A 25911-nucleotide genomic window follows, 5' to 3' on the forward strand; every position below is an offset into this window, starting at 1 on the left:
TCATTAATTTCCATCCCTTTCCTTGTCTGTTTTTGTGGTGCTGAGTGAAGCCCACTCCTCTCTTTAGCATCCCATCTTTCCTTCCATGAATTAATCACTCCTTAGCAGGAGGATGAGGGGAAACAGAGGCAGGCATGGAATCTGCTCGTTCTGCAGGAAGCTGACCGTGGAACTGCTCTTCCATAGAGCCACAGGAACTAAGCACTTCCACGGTCAAACCAAGCCATTTGGGGTCCTATTTCACTCCGAGGTGGCGTCCCACAATGGTGAGTCCTAGGGGCTTCGCCATCTTGTTCTTTACAGGATGAATTCTATTTGCCAGGCCAAAAGACAACGGGGCAGATGCTTGTGAAGAGTCAGGAACGAGCCAAAGCAATGAACTCAGCCAGCTGTCAGTTCAGAAGGCTCCAGCTTCACTCGTGTGATCGTCTCCCTCCTCTGCTTCTTCTGCTTCCAACCCTCACTCCCAGTTCACTGCAGCCCTGGAAGCATGGAATAGTGAATCTGACAACCATCACGGGAGAATGCAGGAGCTAAAGCGGGGCTGCCCAACTCCACTGCGCCAGGGAGTAGTCCTGCCGTCAGTCAGGCTACCCAGAAGCAGGGACACAGTCCACCGCTGTGGTGTCAGTAGGAAATAAGCAGCTTTGGGACTGGGGTGAAGCTCATGGAAGAGCACAGGTGAGTCTTAGGGCCCCGGTTCGATCCCCAGCACCAGCACTAGATTTGTACATGAGGCTGTGCTTTGAATTCTCTCTCCTAGTACTACTCTATGCCTTGACTTTGTGGTGGATGCTTTTGCACAGTTCTGAATTTTCTAAAGGTCAAGGGATTCTGTCAACTAATCTGTTAAGCATGCAGACTTAGTATATGTTGGAGTGTTCCACTACAAGTGTTTTGGCCCTGGGCCACGACAAGAAAAGTTACAATAGAGTATGTGAAGAATATGATCGCACTGTGGTTGATTATATCAACGCACTGAACTGCTACAACAAATCCACTTCTTTGGTTCCCACTGGCACTGACAAAATGATCGTATAGACTTATGAGATTATTCTGAAAAACAAAACAAAACAAAACCAATGAAGCCTTTCAGCAGGCAGAAGAGGTGGCTCAGTGGTTAAGAGCACTCGCTGCTCTTGCAGATGACCCAGGTTTAGTTCCTTGATGGCTTAAAACTGCCTGTAACTCCAGTCTCGAGGATCTGATGACTCTTCTAACTTTGGTGGGCACCAGCACACATGCGATATACATACACACAGATTGGCCAAATACCCATACACATAAACAAAAATAAACAAATCTAAGAGAAATATATATTTTTCAAGTCTCCAGACCTGGTGGCAGATGCAGGTTGAGATGACAATTTCAAGGCAAGCCTGGGCAACTTGGTGAGACCCTGTCTGAATAAAAGGAAAAGGGGGCCTAGGATATACAGCTCAGCATTTAATGCTTGTCTGGCGTGTGTTAGGCCCTGTGTCCAAACCTCAGTTCCTCAAAAAAAAGATGAAATCTCTCTACCAGCTTCAATAAAACAAACTGGAACCAGGTGTGATGAGACATACCTATAATTCCCATAGAAGCAGGAGGATTGTGAGTTCAAGGTTAAACTGAAATACATTTTGAGGCCCTATCTAGAAAAGGAAAATAAAAGAACATTATTTATTTATAAATGACTCTAGGAACATATATACATATATGCATATATATATACATATATGCATATGTGTATATACATATATGCATATGTGTATATGTACATATATATACACACACACACTCATACCTATATACATACATATATACACACACACACACATATATATATATATACAATCACAGTATGATTGATTAAATCAAACATACACACACACACACACACACACACACACACACACACTACAATAACCTCATCCTTGTAGAAAACAGTGTCAATAAGAACTACTTCATAGACCAAAATGTATACATGGAAAGTGGTCAAAAGTGGTCAAAGCCATAGTAGAGAAGAAAAGTTCTTGCTTTAAATGGTTTATTGATATACACAAAGAAAATAATTGAGCTGAGAGTTAAACAAAAATTAGGAGGACCACAAATAGCCTAAGTAATAAATTAGCAAAGATAAAAAAGTGAAAACTTAGAAAACGAACTATGTTCAAAAGCAAGCAGTAAGGCTGGCAAGATGCACGTGGAAAGGCACTTGCTGCCAAGCTGACGACACAAGTTCTGATCCCCAAGATCTACACGGTCAAAGGACAAAACCAGGACTCCCATGCTATCCTCTGACCTCCACAAGCACACTGGGGCATGCATGTGTGCACACTCATAAGCACAAACACAATCACTCAATCACCAACCATAGTAAGATTTGAAAAAAATAGGAAAAGTAGCAGCCTGGGATAGAAGGCAGGTAAGAACACTAGCTCTGAGAACAGACAGGTCCTACTGGAATTCCAGGTCTACACGTTGTAGCTGTGTGGCTTCAGACAAGTCCAATGTCTTCACTACCCAACACGGAGAAGCACTGCCGATTCCCAGAGTTGTTAAGAGTTATTGAATGTACTTAGTTAAGCCCTGGGGTCTAGCACACAGAAACAAACAGCAAGCATGACCTGACACCACCATCATCACTCACACAAATGTCAAAAAAGCAAACGAACCCAGGCAAAGAACGAGAGTAAATGTTACTATTTGACATTGCATACATGTCAGAGCCACATATGGAAATTTTTAATATATTTTTGTGATCACTATATATAACTATGCTTAAAAATGAAAATCTGGGTAAGGATTATTTTCTTGGAAAATAAATGGCCAGATTTGACTAAAAGAGCAGTTGAAAATTCCTGAACCAACATTGAAGTATGGAATAAATTGAAATGGTTATCGAATAACTACTTCCAAAACTGGACGGGCCCAGATGGGCTCTTTCTATCAAAACTATCAGGTCCAGCTGCTTCCATGCCATTAGAGTGGAAACTTCCTGCATTGTTTGCTAATGTAAGGACAGCCTTGATACAAAGGCTAACCAAAAGAAAGCTCAGACATCTCTCACTTTCAAACATAGACCTAAATATCCAAAATTAAATATTAGCAAAGAATCATACAATTTGCAGTGACTAATTCAAACTCGGGTAATCACAAAACCACAGTGAGATGCCACTTCACAACACCAGAATGCCTATGAAAAGGCACATGCTGAGTATCAATGGACCAGCATCCACTATGAAGCCTGTGGGGGTGTGGAACAGTGCAGCTGGGGAGAAATCGGTTTGGCTGATCTCCAAAAAGCTATGTTGTTTTTTTTTTATGACCCAGAAATTCCATTCTTGGGTACATACTGAAGAATTAAATACACATGTATTAGTTATCTTGCTGTTGTTGTGACAGAATATCCTGACAAAAGCAACTTTGGAGAGAAAGGGTTTATCTGGGCTCACAGTCTCAGTGCACACAGTCCACTGTGGCAGTGAGACCATGGAAGCAGGAGTGCGAGGTCAGCCTGGTGTCCAGGGTGACCACATTTCATCTACACACAGGAAGCAGAGAGGGGGGAAGGGAAAAGGGAGTAGGACCAGGTTATAAAACCTCAAACTTCCTCCATCACAGTTCCACCTCCTACAGGTTCAATAATGTCCTCCAAAAGTGTCACCAAGTGGGGAACAAGTGATCCAATCCAGGAGCCCACAGGGGACTGATTTTACTCTTCCAAACCACCGTAACGCAGATCCACAGGAAATCTCACGTCAGCATTCACAGCAGACAACAGCACTACTCAGTATAGCTCAAATGAGAAACACAACACAAAAATGAATAAATAAAATTCTGTACGTTACTCAGCCATGAAAATCAAGGAAACACACATGTGCTAAAACACAGGTGAGCCATGAAAACATGCTCACTGTAAGGAGTCATCCATCAACCTACAAATGGAGTATGAATTGCATCTCAGAAGTTAATCAATGCAGTCAATTGGGTTAACGAACAGTCAAAGCAGAAAACTGATTAATTTTGGTTGATCTTTAAATGACTAATATTCTACCTAGGTATCATGGCACAAGTCTAGAATCTCAGCACTTTGAAGGCTGAGGCAAGAGGCCTGCCTCAAGTACGTAGCGAACTTAAGGTTACCTGGCTGCATGAAGCCTGTCTCAAAAACTAAACAAAACAAAATGGAGAGATAGGAATACCCTATATATACTTGAATTAAAAAAAAAAAAAAACCAAACCTCCCAGTAGACCAGGAACAGGATATCTACCTCAAGGTTTCATCAGACAACATATTCCATGATGTAGGTCCTGAGACGCTCAGGATCAAAGCGAGGCACACTCGCAACATTATTACATGTCATTGGCTTGTAGTTGTAGCCAATGCAGTAAGAAAGAAAAGGTAAACTAAAGGCCCAAGTATTGGGGGGGGGGGGGGGAGAAGGGCTACAGAGCTTTTGGATTATGTGGTGAAAAGTTCAGGAGAAGTCAACCGAGACCCTATAGAAACTAATTTTAAATGAATTTAGCACAGCTGCAGGTTGCAGCATACTAATACACAAATCACAAAGGCACTGTCAAGGTAGCAACACAGCTCTTACCAGCATCAGCACACCCTGATGGGCTTCAATCCCCAGCACTGAAAAAAAGAAACCAACAGCCTGCTGTACCTAATTGCAACATTAATTGTTGAGTTGAATGCGATAGAAAATTATCTTTCAAAATCAAAAGCAAATTTATTACTAGGTAGGAGTAAGGTTTTGGATTTTGTTTTGTTTTGTTCTTGTTTTTGAGACAGGACCAGACTGTGTAGCCCTGTTTCGCCTAGAACTCATTATGTGGACCAGACTCTTTGAATTCATAGATACCCACCCTCCTCTGCCTCCGAGTGCTAGGATTAAAGGCATGTGCCACCAGGTCCAACCAGGAACAAACATTTTTTAAAGTGTATGATTCAATTATAAAAAAAAATCCATCAACTCTCCTGAGAGGTATATAAAAAACATAAATAAATGTCTTTGTTCTATGCTTCTGTTTTTAGACAAAATTGTAAAGCCATCTACTGTATAACTATAGGAATGACTCAATTAATAGGACTGGTCATTTCAAAAGCCATTAGAAAATAGGAGCAAATAAACTAGAACTCTCACAGACTGCTAGTTTAGCATCCAGAAAATAGTTTGCAATTTCTCTTTTTAAAGTTGGCTATTTGAGGCTGGAGAGATGGCTCAGCAGTTAAAAGCACTGGCTGCTATTCCAGAGGTCCTGAGTTCAATTCCCAGCAACCACATGGTGTCTCACGACCATCTGTAATATATTCTGATGCCATCTTTTGGCATACAGGCATACATGTGATCTGAGCACATATGTGTATATATATATACACATATATATGTATATATATATGTATATATATATACACATATATAAAACATAAATGCTTTTTTAGAAAGTTGAACGTGCATCTATTGCATCAGCTTACAGTCCCATTCTTAGGCATTTATCCCAAAGAGATGAAAGCATACATTCACAGAACAGTTTACACAGAAATGTTCGCAGCTGCTGTATCTGTACAAATAGCCCCAAAGTGCAAACGACTTGAATTCCTATTGGGAGATCAGCAGGCAGACTGTGTAGTATAGCCATGTTCTGTATTATCAATGCACACACATCAGTGATACATAAGAAACCCAAATAACACTGGATGTGGTGGTGCACGCCTTGAATCCCAGCACTTGGGAGGAAAAGGCAGGCGAATTCCTGAGTTCAAGGTCAGCCTGGTCTACAGAGTGAGTTCCAGAACAGCCAGGGCAATATAGAGAAACCCTGTCTCAAAAAAACCAACAACAACAACAACAACAACAACAACAACAACAACAAAAACCAAATAACCACACAGGGCAGAAGAAGGAAGAATGCAAAGTAGAGCTGGAAATAGCCCAAGCACGAGAGTGAAGACCTGAGTTTGAAGACCTGAGTTTGTGTGGCTGACACCCACCTCAAAGCCAGGTACTGCAGAACACACCTGTAACCCTAGGGTGCAGGTGAGGGAGGAAGGGAGGAAGGAAGGAGAGTTGTCACAGAGATAGCGAGTCAAAGAGACAGGACTCAGAGTGGGGAGAGGGAGCCAAGAGGCATTGAGTAATAGAGGAGGACTTCTCAGTGACGTCAACTTCTGGCCTCCACACATGCCTGCACAGGTGAACACACACACACACACAACTACAAAGTGTATGTTTCCATTTATGTAAAAAGGTAAGAAAAGGTGAACTGGGCTAAGGGACTCGCCATCAAAAGTGGGGATCTGATTAAATCCATAGAACCCACAGAACCGTGGAGGGAGAAAGCCAACTCCTATAAGCCTGGACTCTGCCCACATGCCACAGCCTAAGGGCGCCTCTGCCACACACATATGCACACAAACATAATTAATACATCCTTTAGTTGTTAAGAAGAGGAACACTAATACCACAGAAAGCACAGGAGAAAGAAGGAGGAGGAGGGCCAAGGAGCACGGGGACTGTTTTGGGCTGATTCCTTTGTCTTAATTATGCTGGTGGTATGACACACACAGGCCAAACCTATCAAATCACACTCTCAAAGTCTGTGTGATTTATATCTCAATAAGTCTGTTTTAAAAGTCCATCTGGAATAAAAAAAAAAAAAGAGGGAGACACACAAGGAGCAGAAACTCTAACAACCCCAATGGAGATATTTAAATGATTGAGTTGTTATTATACAGAATTGTGTTGATGCAGTGACAACTTAAAATTATCGACTATAACTGAGTCCACCTTAACAACACCTTCACCAAATTATCAAGGGCTCTTGAAATGAAACTTGAGCAACTCATCCAGTCAGCAAACACAGCCAAGGCAGAACAATAGCTGAAAAAATAATCAATGGCAAACTCATCTGAGGTCAATGAACAAAAGGACAGAAGCCAAGCCAGAGGCTGGAAAGACGCTGCAGCCTCTGAGAATACTTACTACTCTTGCAGAGGCCTGCTCGGTTCCCAGGACCCACATGGCAACTTGCTCCAATTCTCAGGGTCCCAGTACCTTCTTTAGGTCTCCTTGGGCAATGCAAGCACATGGTGCAAATACATGTAGCAAAACACTCAGTTCGTTGTTTGTTTGTTTGTTTGTTTGTTTGTTTGTTTGTTTGAGACTATGTAGACCTGACAGTGCTGGAGCTATGAAGACCAGACTAGCCTCAACCTCATTGAGATCCATTTGTCTCTGCCTCCCAAGCACTGAGATTAAAGGTATGCACCACTCTGCCTAGCTTTTTTTTTTCTTCGTGGGGGTGGGTGGGAATAACTTTTTTTGAGGAGTCAAGCAAAAAATAAAGAATCCAAGATGGCTCGGTCAGGTAAAGGCACTTGCTGATGAACCTGAGGACTCAAGTTCGATCCCAGAGACCCACATGGTAGAAAGAAAGAAGCAACTCTCTGTCCTTTGGTGGCCTGCAGCCACTGGAAAGGAGACCCAAGGGTATAATGTCACTTCTATAGGATTTTGACTGGAAGACACATTATCTGAATTTGATCATGAAGAAACACCAATCAGCCTCAAAAGAGAAACACTCTAGGAAATAATGTCCAGGCAGTTCTCTAAAGCATATGAAGTCCTTTCAGGTCTGAGAAGCTACCCTGGCTGACGTCTGAGGAGACAGCGGATCTGGGTGGGCTCCACTCTGGACCAAAAAAAAGGACACAAAGGACAAGTCACCCAAGAGCTAAAGAAGGTCTGCAGATTAGATCCTAATGTCAACATCAATTTTCTAGGCTTTGGTCATTGTGGGATGAATATATAAGATAATTAATATTTGGAAAGCTGAGTAAATTTGTCCGACTTCCACACACCTGCTGAGACATTCGCTCATGCACGCACATGCGTGTACATGCACACACACGCAAATAAATAAAGGCAAAACATCTTAGGTAATAACAATGAGGACGACTAGGAAAGGAGGAGCAAATCCCGAGCCAGACATTGAGATGCATTGTCCAGATAGGAAGTGACAGGAAAATAGATAGAGCTGTCAAACAAAGTAGAAGATCCAGAGAACAGATCCAAGTTTATACAACACTCCGGCATTTAATAAACGCAGCATCTCAGGGCTGTGACAAAGAACGTTTTTCAAGAGTTTGTCACGGAACAGCTGGCTAAATATCTGACGAAAACAATGGCCGTCCTTACCTCACACCGCATGTCATAAATAACTCCAGATGCAGAAGAGATGAAAATATATGATCTTAGGCTCTGGCAGCGAAGTAGACTGAGGTAATACAGAACCCTGACCACTGCAAGCATGGAGAAATGCTAAACAGAATGTAATTTCCAAATACATGCGATACATGGCAGACCTCGTGAGGATAAAATAAAAGGAGATGCTCAGAGGGCAGAGGCAAAGAGAATCTGAAGGCCTGAAAATCCAGGGAACCACTGAGTCCCCAGAGGTCATGAGGCATGGGTGAGTAGCTGGGGAGGAGGAAGGAGAGAGACACGGGGAAGGACTGGTTATCAAATCTGCAAGTAGGTCTTAATGCTTTGGGGCTTGGATTTTAGCATGCAAACAAGCCAAGAGAGGCAGCCTTGCAAATGAGAGAGGATCTGCACTGTGTGTGTGTTTGAAACTCTAAAGTACAGACTTGCCTGGAACTTACTTTGTTGCCCAGGTTGGCCTCTGACTTACAGCAATCCTCCTGCCTCACCCTCCCTAGGGCTGAGATCACCTGGTGAACAGTATGCCAGGCCCCTTATAAATTAAACAGCCAAGGGTTTCTGCTCTGGAGTAAACGTACGCTCAAGTGTTACAATGTAGCAAGTGGTAGATCCGGAGATTAGAAGATTGGGCTTGGCAGTGAAGAGCAATCGCTGTTCTTCCTGGGGAGCTGAGTTCAGTTCCCAGGACCTATTCCTTTCACCCCAGCACGCAGGGGCAGAGGCAGCAGCAGGCTGATCCTCTATGAGACCAAAGCCAGCCTGGTCTACACAAGATCCACGCCATGCTGGGCTTCACAGTAAGACTCTGTAGCTAAAGGTGCTTACTGCACAATCATGAGGACTCGTAGATCCTAGCCCCTATGCAATGAGCCAGGCATCTTAGGACCACTATGCTTGCTGACCCTCAAACCAGCTAAGAAAATGTAAGGCCCAGATTTAGGAACAGACCTGCCTCAAACAACTGGGCACAGAGTGATGAAGGAAACCCGATGCCTTCTTCTGGCTTCATGTGTGTGCATGCTGTCTCTGTGTGGCGTGTACACACACCTGCATACCATGTGTGCACACTCATACAGACACATGCATATACACATACATGCATACATACATATATTTTTTAAAGGAAAAAAGAGCAAATGTAAGGATGGGAAAACAATAAACATGCTGAGCAGGGCTGGTGAGATGACTCAGTGATTGGTTAAGAGGACTGGCTGCTCTTCCAGATGTCCTGAGTTCAATTCCCAGCAACCACACAGTGGCTTCCAACCATCTGTAATGGGATCCAATGCCCTCTTCTAGTGTGTCTGAAGACAGCTACAGTGTATTCCTGTAAATGAAATAAATAAAAACAAAACCCAAAACATGCTGAGTAAGTTGTGGTGTATTTTAGAAGGTGATGTAAGAGTTCTAGGAAGAAAGAGAGCCGGATAACGGTGATATCAGGTGGGGAGGGTGATACACAGCATGGACGAGCAAGATGGGGGAATGTTACCATGGTGACACCAAGGTGATACTTGACTGAAGACATGATATCTGTGCACACCTAATGCACCACACACACACACTCACACACACACACACACACACACACACACACAAAAGTGCCAGTGTCAGGAATGTAAGGAGTGTATTATCTAGCACATTGAGAGTCTGGCTGGAAAAGAACAGAATGGAGTGGCAGAGAAACAGGGGGCTTGACTAGGCTAGGCTCTGCAGCCAATGTCAGAGCTCCAGGTGCTCCCTGGAATGGACCAGGCAGGCAACTGACATGCAGGCAAGGTTACCACTGGCCACTGTTGAGAATAGACTGTATCGGTAGTGGGTGGGCAACTGTAGCAATAGTCCAGGTGACAACCCCCCCTGCCCCCCCCCCGCGCCACCCCCCCCGACCCCCCCCCCCCGACCTTCCCAATGCATTCTGAGTACTGAGTACGGGACACTGAAAGTCTTTATCCCTCAAAGTCTCTGTTGTCCAAGCCCTTCAGAAAGGGAGAAATGAGACATCAGGCCTGGGCGGTTTTGGAGATTGCACGCATACTCTTCCCCATTTGAAATAATAATTTCCGTGGTGATTAATTAATAAGTGAAAACTTTGGTCCCAGCCCAGTTTTTGGCAGAATCGATGAAAAAAAAAAAAACAAAAAAAAACCTGGGTCATTTCCATAACTGAGACCAGAGGGATTTCCACAAAATCTGAAATAAAAATAAGCTCACAGTCAGAAAGTCCAAAACACATAAGGAAATCATTCACCATGAGCAAAGGTCAGCAGAGAAAATGAGGAGGATCCGTCCGTGCTCCCAGGAACCTGAGATCATCCATCAAACTAACCAGGACCATAGGAGAAGGCGCGCTGACGGCACTCACAGGAATAATGCCGAGCACAAGGCCCCGATAGTGAAGAGAACACACAGTATGATTTCATTTATATGAAGTTCAAAAGCAGGCGGGTCTCGAGAGCCTGGCACAGCGATGCATGCCTAGCTTCCCAGCACTGGAGAGGCTGGGGCAAGAGGGTCTGGAGACAGAGAGGAGCCTGAGCTACCTACAGAGTGAGGTCCTCCCTCCAACACAGAATAGCAGCAAAACTGCCTACACAGGGGTCCCGGTGGCTGGGAGGAAACGAAGGGCCTTTTGGAAATATCTCATTTCCTGATTTCAGCACAGACACTCAGGTGTGCCCACTCTGTGAAAACTCGTCCAGCTGAACACACAGCTCTGGAGAGATGTCAGGTTAGCCAACACGCGGGAGGGCAAGGAAAGAAGGCAGCCCACGTCATCCCCTCCAAGAAACGGGAGGCACTGTGGGTTGAGTCTGAGGGAAGGAAACTCTTAGAGGGAAGGCCAAGGAGGTCTTCCAAATAGGGCTGCAGAAGTCTACTGAGGGAACTCCAGAGAGAGTGGACAGGAGATACATTTCAATGCAGAGATGCTGCTTGTGGGGGTGGGGGAAGGAAGTCAGGCTGCAAGCCCCGGGGAGGCAGTGTGGCTCAGAGTACTGTGCACATCACACATGCAGAGCTAAACAGGGTCTCAGCCGTCCAATCGTGGATGTCATGAGTCAGGGAATCAAGGCCCCAGCCAGTCTCCCTTGCTTCCCAATATGAACATTTCCTCCCGCCAGGATGGACACAGACTAAAGGGGAGGGGCCAGAGGCCCAACAAGGGAAAGCAAGACTCCAGAGCCACAGGTCAGGTCTCTAAATCTCACAAACTTTATGACCTTGGACAAGTTACCTAGCCTCAGTTTCTTCACCTGGGAAATGGCTATATGGATGCCAAGAAGTAAGTTGCCTTCCACCAAACATACTGCCACTGTCTACAGAAGCTGACCAAGACACTCATGCCCTATGGCCCAGAAGTCCCTTTTTTTTTCATATATCCCTAGCAGAAATTCGTTTATAAAAGTATGGATAAGTGTGGTCACAGTTATGCTTTTTTCCAATAGACCAAACTCAGGAAAACAAATATACACTGTTCTATGTAGATTGGAGAAATATACCATGATACTCTTAACACAAAATTCTAGGACAAAAATAAAACTCAGGAATCACTACCACACACAGCTAGCCACCTCGATGGCAGTATCAGACTTACAAACCCAGACCGCAATCCTAACTGCAGAGAGTTAAAAAGCAAAATCCATGCTTGGCAGACTTTAAGGGGCACGATGCCCTGCAGGGATGGCAGCCCAGCTCCCAGTCTGCAGCTCTGTTCCCGACAGGGGCACTGGCTATGCAAGCGTGGTGAACACTGCCTGACAGGTCACGGAGCTGAGCACCGAGGGGTCATGTGCTACACGGCCACAAAGAAGTTTACTCATTAATGACAGAACCAACCTCCTTGGGTTGGTATAGCACTTACTGAGGTGATTATTTATAAGGTGCTTAGAACAAGGTCAGAGCAACCCTGCCCCGAGCCTGCAATCAACGCCCTCTTCTCCAGCCCTGCTCAGAGCCCCACTCGAGGCTTAGCATGCAGTGGTCTTAAGCTGGGCCTCTGAGCTAATAGGCAATTGACGCAGGCTGAAGTGCTAATCCTAGTGCTGGTTGGGATCTAGATCCAGGCACCAAAAGCCAGAAAGGGCCTCCCTTATCAAAATCCCCACATCTATCCCAAGCTCTCACACCTTACTAAACGGAATGCTGTGTGCCCTGACCTTGGTTCAAAACAAGAATGCCCCTTGGATCAGGAGGAATGAAGCTCTGCTTTGCAGGCAGACATCTTTCATTTCAAACAGAAACAGCTCCCTACCTTGGATCCGGTCAAATAAACTGGGCTAAGAAACACAGAGGACCGCTCAGCCTTGCTCTTCCTTCCCTTGCATATCTGGATACCCTGACGGCCAATCTGCCCGAATCCGTGGTTTCCGAAGGGCTGATTTCTGTGGCTTGGAAGGAGATCCAATTTCCTTCCTTGAGAGGCCAAGCTCTTTCTCACAGTGAATTTTCTCCAGGACTGAGCCACGAAGTGAGACTGGGTTGTGTCTGGGAAGAAAGAGCTGGCTGAGATCAATCTGTCCACCTCTGAGGTCTGGCTTCTGGGAGAAAACAAGTTGGCCATGAGGCTGTGGGCAGGGGTCCTGTGTCCAACAGCCCTGCCCAGAGGCTGCCCAGCCCCAAGGTGCTTCCATGCTTCCGATGCCAGATACTGTATCTGCAAAAACAATGTGTTTCCTTTTTCATGCTGGGTTTGGTGCTATTATTGTTCGACACTTTCTGCACCGGCCTGAACATAAGCAGAGCTGAGACTGTAACCATTGAAGGGTCCATGCCCTCAACATCGCACAGGTTGGTCCTGACCAGAGGGAACAACTACTCTCACCCGTTTCAGGGAGGCTCAACCACCCAGATCTAACCCCAGGCTAGGCAGGGACAAGCTTTTGTCCAAAAACATGCTCTGCAGCTTCGAGCACCTGCTTGGGAACTCCCAAGCTGACACTCTGGGAAGACCACACTTTTCAAGAAACTGTGGTTTCTCAAAATCTTGTGTTGATCAAAACCAAAAACACTACATCAGAACAAATTCAGGAGGAGAACATTACGTGGACATACACGCAATCCTTCCCTGGTAGAGAAGCCAAATCTGAACACAGCGTGCACTCAGTGCCTCCCCTTTGCCCTAGACTCTGAGGGAGCCCATTCACATGGATAAGTGTCTTCTCTACTGTGTACAGATACGTACACAGTATCCGTAATGAAAAGAGCATCTTTTTCTATTTCCTGTCATGCCCAGATCCAACAGACCCACCTCAACAGTAACTGCTCCTGAACATCAACTCATGGTACATGTCTGCACAGTGGATGGGGAGGGGCAAGGTCATGAAAATAGTCTACAGCGAAAAATGGTAAGTGATTTTTCACCTCATGTAGTTCACTACTGTTAGATCAGTTCTGGACTTAGAAAGAGCATGCAGCAGTTAACTAGCAATGCCTGCCCAGGCTCCAGATAGGATTGGGGGATGCATTCACTAGATACAGTCATCTCCCATCTCTCAAGGTTTTGCTTTCTGGGGTTTCAATCCCAAATGAATAAACAGTTCGTTACTTTTGAGCCGGGCACTATGGTAGGATCTCACACTCTTGAGAATGTGAACCAGGCCTTTATCCACTGCAACCAGGCTGTATATCCTTCCCCTCAGTTGATCACTTGACCATATCTCAGTTACCGGGTCTACTGTCACAGTGTGCATGTTTGAGTACTTGCTCTAATTAATAATGGCCCCAAAGTACAAGAGAAGTGGTGCTCACAGTCCTGATATGTCAGAAAGCACTTCCTTTAACTTAAAAGGAGAAAAGTTTTCAAATATAGAAGGAAAACAAAATTGCATGCCGAGGTCGATAAAATCCACAGTGATGGTAAGAGAGCATATTTAATTTTTCACTTTTTAAAATTAAATCATATTGTTAAAGACACATACTACCTTTGATTATTGCTAATCTTAGCATGCCTACTTCAACGTATACATCAAACTTTATAATAGGCATGGTAGGTATCAGGCAAAAATGTATGTACATGTCAGTGTTATCCACAACCGCACATATCTAAAATGGGGGCCTTGGCACATACTCCCTGTGCATAGGAGCAGACACAGGAACTCACCACAGCCACCCCAAACAGGAGCCAATGAAACCAGAAGCCTAAAAGGCAGGAAGTATTCATCACTTTGGGACTTCGAATATGGAACGCTGCACAACATACAGGCTGCCAGAGATTGCAAGATCTGTCTCATTTCCTTATTTACCCAAAGCCAGCCCCTTTCAAGATGTCTGTGGTCCTACAGATTGTCTAACTTAAGTGTGGGGCCTCAGGAATGCGTGAAAATCAAATGTGAGAGCTAATAATCTCTCTTATCTGTAGCAGAAAAAAAATATTTCAAGGGGGAAAAAAATCTAGAAACTTCAGCAACATCCATCCAAGAGGGAGCAGAAATGGGTCACTACCACCACCACCCCCGACTAAAATGAGGCCGTATACACAGTGAAATGAGATCCCACAGAAGTGGGTTCTGCATCCTCCAAGGCCCAGACTCTCAAGTTCTGCCCATGTTGGGATGTATTGGGCATCACGTTTTGCCTTAAAAGTTTCTCACCCAACCAATCTACTGTGACCTCTGAAGAGCCAGCCCTCTGTGAGACCTAGATGTCTCCTCCATTTAGGACCCTTCTTCCTCCTGGGTCTTCATCACCAGCCTCTGTGTGCTTCGATGTGAATTTGCTTCAGCCCTACCTAGCAAGTGCATGAATCCCACAGGCAGATGACCCAGGGACTGCCAGGGAGGAGTTCACACAGACCACAGCAAAGGAATCTTTTCTACTTCTTGGTAGTACTCCTGTCCCTTCAGATGGCGTTTCCTTTTATGCATGACATGCCAGCAGCTGCCTCGGGGCGAGGGATGCTTGGGGTAGGAGTTTATATATAAAGACAGAGAGGCTCCAACAAGAGACATTCTCCATCTCATCAATCCATGGCCATAGACCCTTCTCTCAATCAGAAGACAGAACTGACAAAAGTCACGCGTGCAGGTTTGAACCTAGGCCCAGCCAGACCATCCCAGAAGCTGAACATGGGAAAGGACTGATATTTCTCTGAGAGAAAGAGATAGAGAGAATGTGTCGGGGTGGGGTGGGTATGGGTGTGTGTGGTGTATGTGACGTGTGTGCTGCATGTGTGGAGTGCAGGCACACATGTCCTAGGGCACATGGATGGAGATCAGAGGGCAACCTTACCAGGCCTCACCTTCCAGTTTGCTTGAGGCAGAAGATCCCAATTTTGTTTACCCCCGTATATGCCAGGCTTCCCTGTCTCTTGTCTCCTCCTGGGTGTGCAGCAGCATTAGGCCTGTTCTTCTGCTGCTATCTTCTTCGCCTGGGTTCTGGGGATCTGACCTCAAGTTGGCATTCCTGAGGTCAGCCAAGTGCTTTACCCAGTAAATTATCTCACAGCCCAGGACGAATATTTCTACAATCTGACCATTATAGAGTGGTAGAGCATTTGCCAGAACTTCCTCCCAGTTAAAAATAAAAATTAAAAAAAAAAAAAAAGAAAGAATTCACCATTGAATGGGTCTCTGGCTCTGGATATCAGGACAAGTTTTGAGAGAGTTTACATAAAGCTCTTTTGGCTTAGTGCAGGGCTAGGACTCAAACCCAGGACCTGTTCATGCTAATCAAAGTCTCCCTCAGTTACACCCAAGCCTGAACAGACTGTATATATGTACGTTGTGGCGTATATACATGCTTATATGTATGTACACACATATGTGGAAGCCAGAGATGGAATAGTGGATGTCGTTCTCAATGATCCTTCACCTGTGATATAGACAGCATCTCTGAAGCATACCAAGTCTACTAGACAGGCTGGCCAGTGCACTCTAAGGATCCTCCTGCCTCCACCTCCTCAGTCCTGGGAATACAAGTGTCCCCATTCCCAGCATTTTGCATGAGTTATGGGGATTTGAGCCCAGGTCTCGATTTGTATGACAGGCATCTTACCAACGTAACACTTCTTCCAAGTGTGTGTCTGTAGAGGGGGTATATGTGTCTGGGGGTCTGTGTGAATGTATGCCACATGTATATGGGTAACCATGGAGGCCGGAAGGGAACATTAGACCCCCTGAAGCTGGAGTTACAGACAGTTGTGAGCTACTTGGTGTGGGTGCTGGAAACGGAACTGCAGTCCTCTGGGGAACCAGCAAATGCTCGTAACCACTGGGTCATTTCTCCAGCCCCTTAAGCTTTTTTAAAAGTAAATTAAGGGGGCTGTAGAGATGGCTCTGTGGTTAAGAGCACATACATCTCTTGCAGAGAACCCATGTTTGACTCCCAGCACCCACACTCCCAAGCAGCCCCCAGCTACCTGTAACTCCAGTTCCAAGGAGATTCATTGCCTCTGACCTCTGCATGCGCGCGCGCGCACGCGCGCGCGCACACACACACACACACACACACTTACACTTAAACAAAAAAAATTTGTTGTTGTTGTTATTGTTATTGTTTTTTGAGACAGAGTTTCTTTGTGTAGCCTTGGCTGTCCTGAAACTCCCTCTGTAGAGCAGGCTGGCCTCAAACTGCCTCTGCCTTCCAAGTGCTGGGATTAAAGACATGTGCCACCACCAACCAGCTCAAAAAAAAAAAAAAAAGAAAGAAAGAAAGAAAGAAAGAAAGAAAGAAAGAAAGAAAGAAAGAAAAGAACAAAAGCAAATTAAAATGTATTTCTAATCCATTTGTGGCTGGTTCATGTTTACAGTCCCAGCACTCAGAAGGCACATAGATTACAGACAAGTTTCAGGCTGCCCAGGTTCCCTGGGGTGACCTTGTATCAAAAACCAAAAGTAAACAAAGAAATGGGAAACCTAGTTCTGAGTTTACAATAAAGATACATTTTGAAATCAGGGTAAGAACATGGGAGTAGTAAGGTCATTCCCACCCAGCAGTCCAGTCTCACGCCAGCAGACAGCTCTGTTCCTGTCTAGCACACTGGCCTGGGCAGCTCACTTCTTCCCAGCTCCATTCAGTGCAACAGTCCCCGGGAGTCATTTATAATAGGACACGGCTTTTATGTGATCAGCCTCAGAAACAAATGCCTCTGATACCCCCTGCTCTCTCCAATGTGCCCTGCAGACGAGTCCCCACTTGGTCCCTGTGTATACAAACTGCCCTTTGGTGGCAGCAACATCTGTTTTTGAAAGGCTTCTGTTCCTTGTGGCAATCTGATTAATTGAACAAAGCACACAGAGAGTACCTCGGACAATGCCTGGTTCTTGGTGGGGGTTTGTGGTCTGCCTTCAGGACTCAACCTGACAACCACCTGTGAATGACGGTCTAAACTGCCGGTTCCAGGGCCACCCAAACCAACACTTGGCCTTCCGAGGCTTCTAGAAGACAGGCGAAACGCTGCATGCTACTCTCTTAAGTATAAGGCTTAAGTCTTCATCGGTTCAAAAGGACCCCAAGACCTCTTGTCTCCCCATAATAAAAGATGCTACAGAAAACCCAAGGCATGTTAGTCGCTTCTGAAAGAAAGAGGGGGAAAAAAAAGAAAACCGGCTCACAAAATATCCATCCTTGTGCATCCACAGATAAAGCTGTTTTATAATCCAGTTCCCCGGAGAGCCATTTATTTCGGTGCAGCCAGTGTGCATAGCAGACACTGTAGAAGCCATCAAGATAACACGAGTAACTACCCAGTGGACGTTTGAAGTGTAAACATAAAAGTCTATTAAGAATACAATGTTGGTTTAATCCCAAGACAAAAAATTTACTTAATGAAAAGCACAACTCATCTCAAGAAGGAAATATCGATACCAGCTGTGGGCAGCAAACGGGGGAGGGGGGGATTCCTTCCAGGGAACGTCTGCATTGCAACCCGCTGCCTTTCCAATATTTACTCTGGACATAAAGTCTCAAATACTTTTCCGAGGAACTCATTTTTCTCCAGGAGGAGGAGGTCAGAGAGGAGGCTGGGCAGGGCTAAAAGGAGAGCTGGGCAGAGCCTGAAAATGCAGGCCTGCGGGCCCCCAGGGGGTTGGCCCTGACTTCCCCCCTCCTTTCCCTGCACAGAGCTGGGGGGCAGCCTCCTGACGCACCAGGCGCTAATGAGGACCCCAGCTGAGACCTCACTCTGGCTGCCTAGAGCCTAGAGAATTCAGTGACAGTGACAGCCTTGTGCTGCAGACTGTCCTCTGATGGCATCAGGCTGACAATCAGAACACCACGTTCTCCATCAAACGTCCTTTTTCAGCAACACCTTCAGCCACTTCCTGGTCCCTTCATTTGTTTTGCACCATACTTAGGGCGATAAGCTCTGGGGTGGGAGAAAAGAGATTCTTTTAAAGAGGATTTGGGACTACCAGCTCTGTTTCACCTGGACCTTTGAGAACGCCCCCCTACCGCTGAGTTCAAGACTTGTTATCTGTGGGCCTGGTGACGCACAGCTTTTACCATTCCAGATATATAGGAGGCTAAGGCGGGGAATCAAAGGTTCAGGGCCATGGCACTAAGTAGCTCAGTAGTTCAGAGTACTTGTTCTTGCAGAGGGGCATGGGTTTGATTCCCAGCACCCAGATGGTCCCAAAGCACTGTAAACATGCATGCAAACAAAACAAAACAAAAAACTGCTCATAGACATAATAAATAAATAGCACCTTTTAAAAAGTTTTTTTTTAAGTTTAAGGTCAGTTTGGGCAATTTATCAACACTGTCTAAACAAACAAACAAAACCAAATACATTTTGGCCTCAATATAGTAGCAGATGCTCTTCCTAGAGCTTGGGAGGCAGAGGCAGGTGGATCTCTGAGTTCGAGGCCAGCCTGGTTTACATAACAAGTTTCAGGACAGCCAGAACTACAGAGACCCTGTCTCTAAAAAATAAATAAATAAATAACAAAACAAAATAAAAACCAAAAAAGTGTCAGCCAGAAGGTAGCTAAGAGAGTAGAGGAGCCTGCCTCCCGTCCTTATGACCAAAGGGGAAAAAACTTAGGAAGAACATGGCGCAAAGAGAATTAACTCAGCAAGTTGTCCTCTGACCTCCACACACAAATAAACATAAGCTCAGCTTGGTAACGAGGCACTTACCAAGCATGCACCAAGATGCAGGTTCGATTCATACAGATAAATACCAATAGGTAGATCGATGGATGGATGGGTGGATGGATAGGTAAGTAGGTAAAGACAGACAGACAGACAGATAGACATGAACCCTCTTCAATTATACTTCTTCCAGCTCCCACCAGCCCCACTGGTTATGACAGAGGAGAAGTTATTTGCAACTTTATGTTTAAGTATGCATTAATATAGTACAATAACAGTATGGTATATTACAAGCCAACATACCTAAGGAAACAACCTCCAGTTCTAGCAAGAAGTAACAGGTTGTTCTGCCTTTCCTTCTATGTGTACATAACATACGCTTATTCATTCTTTCAGTCGTCCATGCAGCCATTCCGTGTGGATGCAGTTCAGCACATGCAATAAAATGAAGTGTAATCAAAGGGCCCGAGGCCCAGCTTTGCCACCTACCAGCTCCGGGCTTTGAGTAAACCATGCAATGTCTCTAGGCCATGGTTTCCCCATCTCTAAAATAAGGACAATAATAGTGCCCATTATTTGCCGAGTCACAACGATCAAATAACTAAATTAATGTGAGTGCTTGGCAAAGAATAAGCCCTCAAGAGTTAATCATCATAATGATAGTAATTATAATAATTACTATGAGTATTAAAAATATACTCTTCCACAGTGAGATGCCAGGCTCTGGACGAGCCAGCAAATATTTTTGGCCTTCTAATATAGCAAGGGTCTTTAGCAAGGGGGGCGGGTATTGGATTTGTTTCATGGCAACTCCTCCAACATAACCCCCCTTGCTTGACAAATGCTAAGGGTGCCCCAAGCACCAGGGCTCCTTGCACCATTTGGACTGCACCCCTCCTCAAAGCCATGTTTAAACAATTATGAGCATTATGTTGCAGGTACCCATGACCATAGGAGGCCAGGCCAGCACGGTGCTCATCTTGCAAAGGCGTCTTTTGTGTGGGTTTTCGGTTACAGCTAGGCAATGTAAAGCCATAGAGTGAGTCGAAAAACGAGTTTTCATAATCTCAACCTGTCACAAACCAAGCAGAGGCTCACGTTGACATCCCCACAGGAAGATTAAACAGCATGCTTCATCAGGCGCTAAATACTAACACAGCTCGCATATCAGGGAGACACTGATTAAAACCGATGTCAATAACTTATGAAACACAATATGGTCTTTAGATGCTCTTTTTCCAAAAGAAAGAGAAAGGGAGAGGGGGGAGGAAGGTCCAGACATCCAGGTGGTTTAAAAACTGTCAATGCATTTTTCCTTCAGTGTACACCAACACACACAGCATGCATGGGTGTGTCTTTACACAGCCAGTGTACACACATATAAAAGCATGGGAACGCTGCTAATGCATATGGGTGGAAGAAAACATATGGTTATTCTGCTGAGAGCTGTCCAAGAGGGAAGGCTATATATACTAGTCTTCTCTTTCATACTACTTCAGAAATACTTTCTGTCCAGAAGAAATCCAAAATTGCATTCACAACAGCTTGCATTTACCCTGCAGAGAGAAACTTGCCTTGAAGCAATACTGAAATGAGTGCTTGGCCTGAGCAAACACAGGAGACATGGACACTGCCTAGGAATCTCTAAGTTGCTGGGCCTCTGTGGAAGACACTCAGTAGTCTCAATTCTTAGGGACTTGGTTGAGGAGGGAGTGAAGGCTAATTTAGGCCTATTATAAATCATATCTGATTACTTCTTAAAGAAAAAGCAAAACAGCACGGCGATGCTGGTTGTTTCATCAAGAGTGATTTTTGTTTTAATTTAAAAATTACAATCCTTTGCCTTAATTGTAAATAGTCTGGGCAGCTTCATTCGTGTGTCAACAGTGTGAAATTCACAAAATGGGCTTATGTGGAGGGGGCGGGCATCTGAGTTGCTGGAGGTACAAAGTTACTCTGTGAAGGATTTATTAATGCTTCTCCTTGCACAGTGCCCTTCAGGATCTCAGAACACCTGTCAAATCCTAAGACATCCCCATAGCTCCACTTCAGGACCTTTTCATAAAAAGCTGGACCTTTAGCTGTAAATCACTCCTAAATTGTCCTTGTTGGCTTTCTCTCTAACAGAATGATGGAAAAATCACTAGAACTTCAATTAAGACTTTATGGCAACTTCAATCTGATGTTCCCAGTTCTATCTACAAGGTATCAGAACATCTATTCAAAAAGGAAACTATAAATAACTTCAACAGAGTTTAGTCGGCTTGGCTTTTATGAAATGACTGAATAATTGGCAAGATTTAAAGATGCTTTAACTACGAAGAATTAAAATAACTTCAGTAAAAAACCCTGGAAAAAAATATCGTTAGCCGATCATTTGTCATGTAGATTATGTACTTACTAGGCTTAATTAAACTTTTTGAACAAAAACCACTTGCTAATTACATTAGTTAATATGTTGATTGCTCAACTTGGCACAAAAAGGGGGAGGGGGGTCAATCCAATTTGTGTGTAGTTAGTGCTTTGGTGGAAATACAAAAAATCCTAAACTAGAGATTATTTCAAGTCCAGGGCCATCATTATAACAACTAACAGGTTGTGTTTTCAAATCCTAAGTGACAGAGAGGGATGATCAATAGCAGGGATGAGGGAACCTTCGCACTAGTGACACTACAATAGCACTGATCCAGATCATTCACACCAACACAGCCACTCACGTTTGTCCAATTAAACCCTGCTGGAGACCAAATCTTTCATATGCACATACAAACTAAAACTGATAGCAAAACCCTGGGAATCCCTTTAAGTGCCAATAAAGGGTTTTTCCACACAAAAGGAAGAAAAGAAAAGAGGAAAGGCAAAGAGAAGAAGAGATGGGGGGAAAACTAACATTTCTCAGGGAACTGAACAGATCAAAGACACTTTCTTCTCCAAGACCACTACGAAGTCTGCATGCCACCACTTAGCAGATGCTGCAAAGGCTCTTCTCACTGGAAAGCTAGTTCTTCCATGCCTTGAAGGCTAGGGGACGCACAGTTAGGTCCGCAAAGGCTGGGACGCACTGCATTTTTAAATGGGAGGCCCTGCAGTGCAACAGGGGCACAGGCGTCTGCAGACCAGGGCTCCAGCCTGGGCCTCTGAGCACCGACCCTCCAAGACATGTTTTCCATTCGCTTGCTCAAAAGCCTGCATCTACAGTCATGAGGCACAAACTATTCGACAACAACATGACACAATTAATCAGAACCAGACTTCAAAACGTGTGTTTGTGGGGACCAGCAAACTCTGCAATGTGCCTCCGAGGGTGAAGTGATTGAAGAGACTTGCAATGGCTCTCTGGGGTTGGGAGGGCGAGGGGGAAAAAAATCTGTATGTTCACAAAAGATGCACACCAAATGGCACATTATGGGCTAAATGATTTTCATTACAATCACTGTCAGATTTAGACATTTACATCTAATACTGAAAACGTGGGCTCTCTCTCTCTCTCTCTCTCTCTCTCTCTCTCTCTCTCTCTCTCTCTCTCTCCTTCCCTCTCTCCCTGCCCCCCTTCTCTCTGTCTTGGGAAAAACTGATGCCTGGGAGTTTCTGCATCAACAAAGTTGTACAATTCAGAAGTAGAACATATCCTTTCTTATCCTCCTTTTTGACCCAGGCGTATTCACCAATGCCGGATTTGTCAGATTTCTCTTTCAGAAATTGAAACTCCATTAAAAATCGAGACGCCGGATCCTTAGTTAATTCAAAACTGCTCAATTTCACGAAACCCCGGAGCTAACAAAAACAAAACAAACAAACAAACGAACGAACAAAAAACCTGGTAGACTTCTTTTTTGGTCCAGGATTGAATTAGTTTAAAATAGTCACTGAGGTCTCCTTTGTAACCTGTAGATAGTAATTAATTGAAATCACATCACTCTCCTCTTGATAACACGAACACGCTGTTCAAACGGGGGGGGGGGAGGAGAGAAAAAAAATCAAACCATAAAAAGAGAATTGGAGGGTGCACGAGTGACATTTGCTTGGTACCCAACTGGTTCCAAGCTGCAAGGAGCTCTCTGCCTTCTCCCAAGGGATTCCTGGTTGTGGCTCTGGAACGTCCCCGGTCCCCAACCGCGCGCCCAGCTGCAGCCTTAGGAAAGGGGGATGGGGCGGAGGTGAACCCCAGGCACTAAGCAAACTGCGAGGAAGGCAGTGAATGTGTTTCCGTTTGGATCTGGGATTAGAAAGACCTGTCGGCAAATTTTCTCCAAACCACTCCCTCCACCCCCTGACCTCCCGGGCCACTTCTCCAGCCGCCTCTTGGTTTCGAAGTGGGTGAAAGGATGCAACACCGGGTGTCGGCAGAGCGGGCAGATGGCTCTGATCTCACCCCTCCCAGGTCCCATACGTCTCGGAACGCACGTCCCGAAGCAACTGTAAGGTCTCCGAAACCCACTATCCCGCGATGCTCGGACTCCTGGCTCCGTCGCTCGGGAGAACCCGCCGCTGCAAGGTCCAGGAGCTCCCCCCGCCCCACCGCGTCTCCACCCACCGCCCGCGGCGCCACGGCGCCCCACTCACCCACGCACTCGTTGGCCTCGCGGGCCGTGGCGCGCTGCCAGGGCCGGTCGTAGTGGAAGGGCTTGCAACGGTCGCATTCAGGGCCGGCCGTGTTGTGCCTACAGTCACACACCAGACTGTCGTCTCGGTCGCGCACGCAACGCGCCGCGTGGCCGTTGCACTTGCAGCGGCCGCCAACCTGCAGGTCAGACACTGCATAGTAATAGGAGTCGCGCGCCAGCTCCGAGTCGTCTTCGTTCTCGTCGCCGAACGTGTGCAGGCGGCTGAAAGCCACGCGGATGTCGGTGGCCGTGACCCAGTCCTGCAGCACCGGCGAGTTGTCGAAGTCGTGCGCCGAGGGCCGCCCGTCCAGCGTGCTGAAAGCGATCAGCCCGCCAGAGAGCGGGCGCATGTCGGTGTGCGAGTCGGTGCACACGGCCTCCTGCTCGTTCTGTTTGGTGATAGGCGCGCGGTGCGGCCGGTTGTACATTTTGCGGCACTGCGTGGAATAGAACTGGAAGGGCACCCACGTGCGCCCGTAGTCCATGGACTTGTAGATGGCCATGGACTCTGGCCGCGGCGAGCAGAATTGCAGGCTCACATAGGTCACCTCAAACTTCTTGCCGAGCGACAGAGTGAGCGTCACGTTGTGCGGGAACTGCAGGTAGTTCTCGGACTGCCAGCACGTCAGGTTGTGCGGGTTATTGAGGTCGGTGAGGAAGGCGGGCGGGTGCGCTTTCTTGGGATCCGAAGAGTTGCAGAGGTGACAGGAGCGCAGCCGCTCTTCACCACGCTCGCTCACCACGCAGTAGCGCGCCGGGGGCCGGCCGCAGGTGCTGGACACGCGCACGTCCTTGCCGAAGGCCGCGTTGACAAAGTCCGGGATGCAGCGGCGCGGGTGTCCATTCTCATCCGAGCAAGGATCAGGCTGCGCCGCCTGGCCGGCGAACATGCTAAGCCCGGGCCCGCCGCGCACCGCGCCCACCAGGCACGCCACCGCCGCCAGCGCCGCCAGCGCCTCCCACACAGCGCGCATCATGCTGTGGCCAGCTTGCCCCGGCCCCGCCGCGCCAAGGAGTCGGTTCGCCCGCCGCACCAGGCGCCTGCGGAGAGAGGGGAGCCGCGCTCAGCCAGCCAGCAGCCAGCCCGCCCCGCGCCCAACAGCCCTCGGTGGAGTGGCGGGCAAGTGCCCCGCTCCCCGGGGTACCAACCCCGAGACTGCCCACTTCCCTCCCCCAAAGTCCGGGGGACCCCGAGCGCAGGGGCTTCCAAACCTGAACCGCCCGCGCCCCTTCCTCCCGGCTTCCCCAGCCTCCCGGCCAACCGAAGAGCAAGCCCGCGCCCATCTGCCCATCCGCAGCTATGCCCATTCTCCTTGCTCCCTTAAGCCTCAGGCGCAGCAGGGCTCCAGATCCCCCAACCACGCACGGGCTCAGCGTCCTTTTCTCTTGCCACCTGGGGTCCTTCCTTTATAAATGCCCCCTCCCCAATCGCGTCCCCGCTGGGGATTCCGCGTAGGAGACTTTACCTCTAAGTGATGGCAAAAGAGAAAGAAAAGTTTGCCTGGCCCAAGCCGGGGAGCCCGCGCGCCGGACTGCAGAGAGCCTCTCGCTGGCGGCTAGCAAGAGCGTCCTGTCTCAACGCGGGCTTGCCAGCTCCATGCCCGGCGCGGCCGCCGCTGCCCCAGCCCCGGCCCCGGCCGCCACCGCCGCCGCCTCTTCCTCCCGAGTGACGACGCGGCCGCCGACTCCCGCCGCGGTCCGAGTGCTGCCCTGCCCGCCCGGGGCGCACACACACACACACACTCACGCTCGCTGGCGCGCACTCACACACGCACGCACGCCCCCGAAGGCTCTGCCGCCGCCCGCCGCTGCCGCTGCCGCTGCCGCCGCCGCCACCACTCGCGCTAGGAGTGGGGGGCGGAGGGGAGCGCGGAGGCGGGGCCGCCGGGCGGGGCGCCGGCCAGTAACGTCGGCAAGCAGCCGCCCGCTCACGAGCAAAGTTTTAACCCCGGGAAGAAGAAAGTTAAAGCCAACGGGCCCGGGATGCTCCAGAGGGCGAGAGCGAGCGGGTGGGAACCTGGGAGCCGGAGAAAGAACAGCAGAGACAAAGAGAAAGCAAG

General features: G+C 47.0%; 1 protein-coding gene across 1 annotated transcript in view; it reads right to left on the minus strand.

Moving 5' to 3' along the window:
• Ntn1 (netrin 1) overlaps positions 1–25534 on the minus strand; it is a 177463-nt gene extending 151929 nt beyond the window's left edge. The window contains exons 1-2 of the mRNA NM_008744.2: positions 25318–25534; positions 23811–24892 (exon numbers count right to left, since the gene is read on the minus strand). Coding sequence (NP_032770.2) covers positions 23811–24828 — 1018 coding nt within the window. The 5' untranslated portion in view covers positions 24829–24892; positions 25318–25534. The remainder of the gene's footprint in view (positions 1–23810; positions 24893–25317) is intronic.
• Positions 25535–25911: the final 377 nt, after the last annotated feature.

Source organism: Mus musculus, chromosome 11 (assembly GCF_000001635.26).
Source record: "Mus musculus strain C57BL/6J chromosome 11, GRCm38.p6 C57BL/6J".
Lineage (NCBI taxonomy): Eukaryota > Metazoa > Chordata > Mammalia > Rodentia > Muridae > Mus > Mus musculus.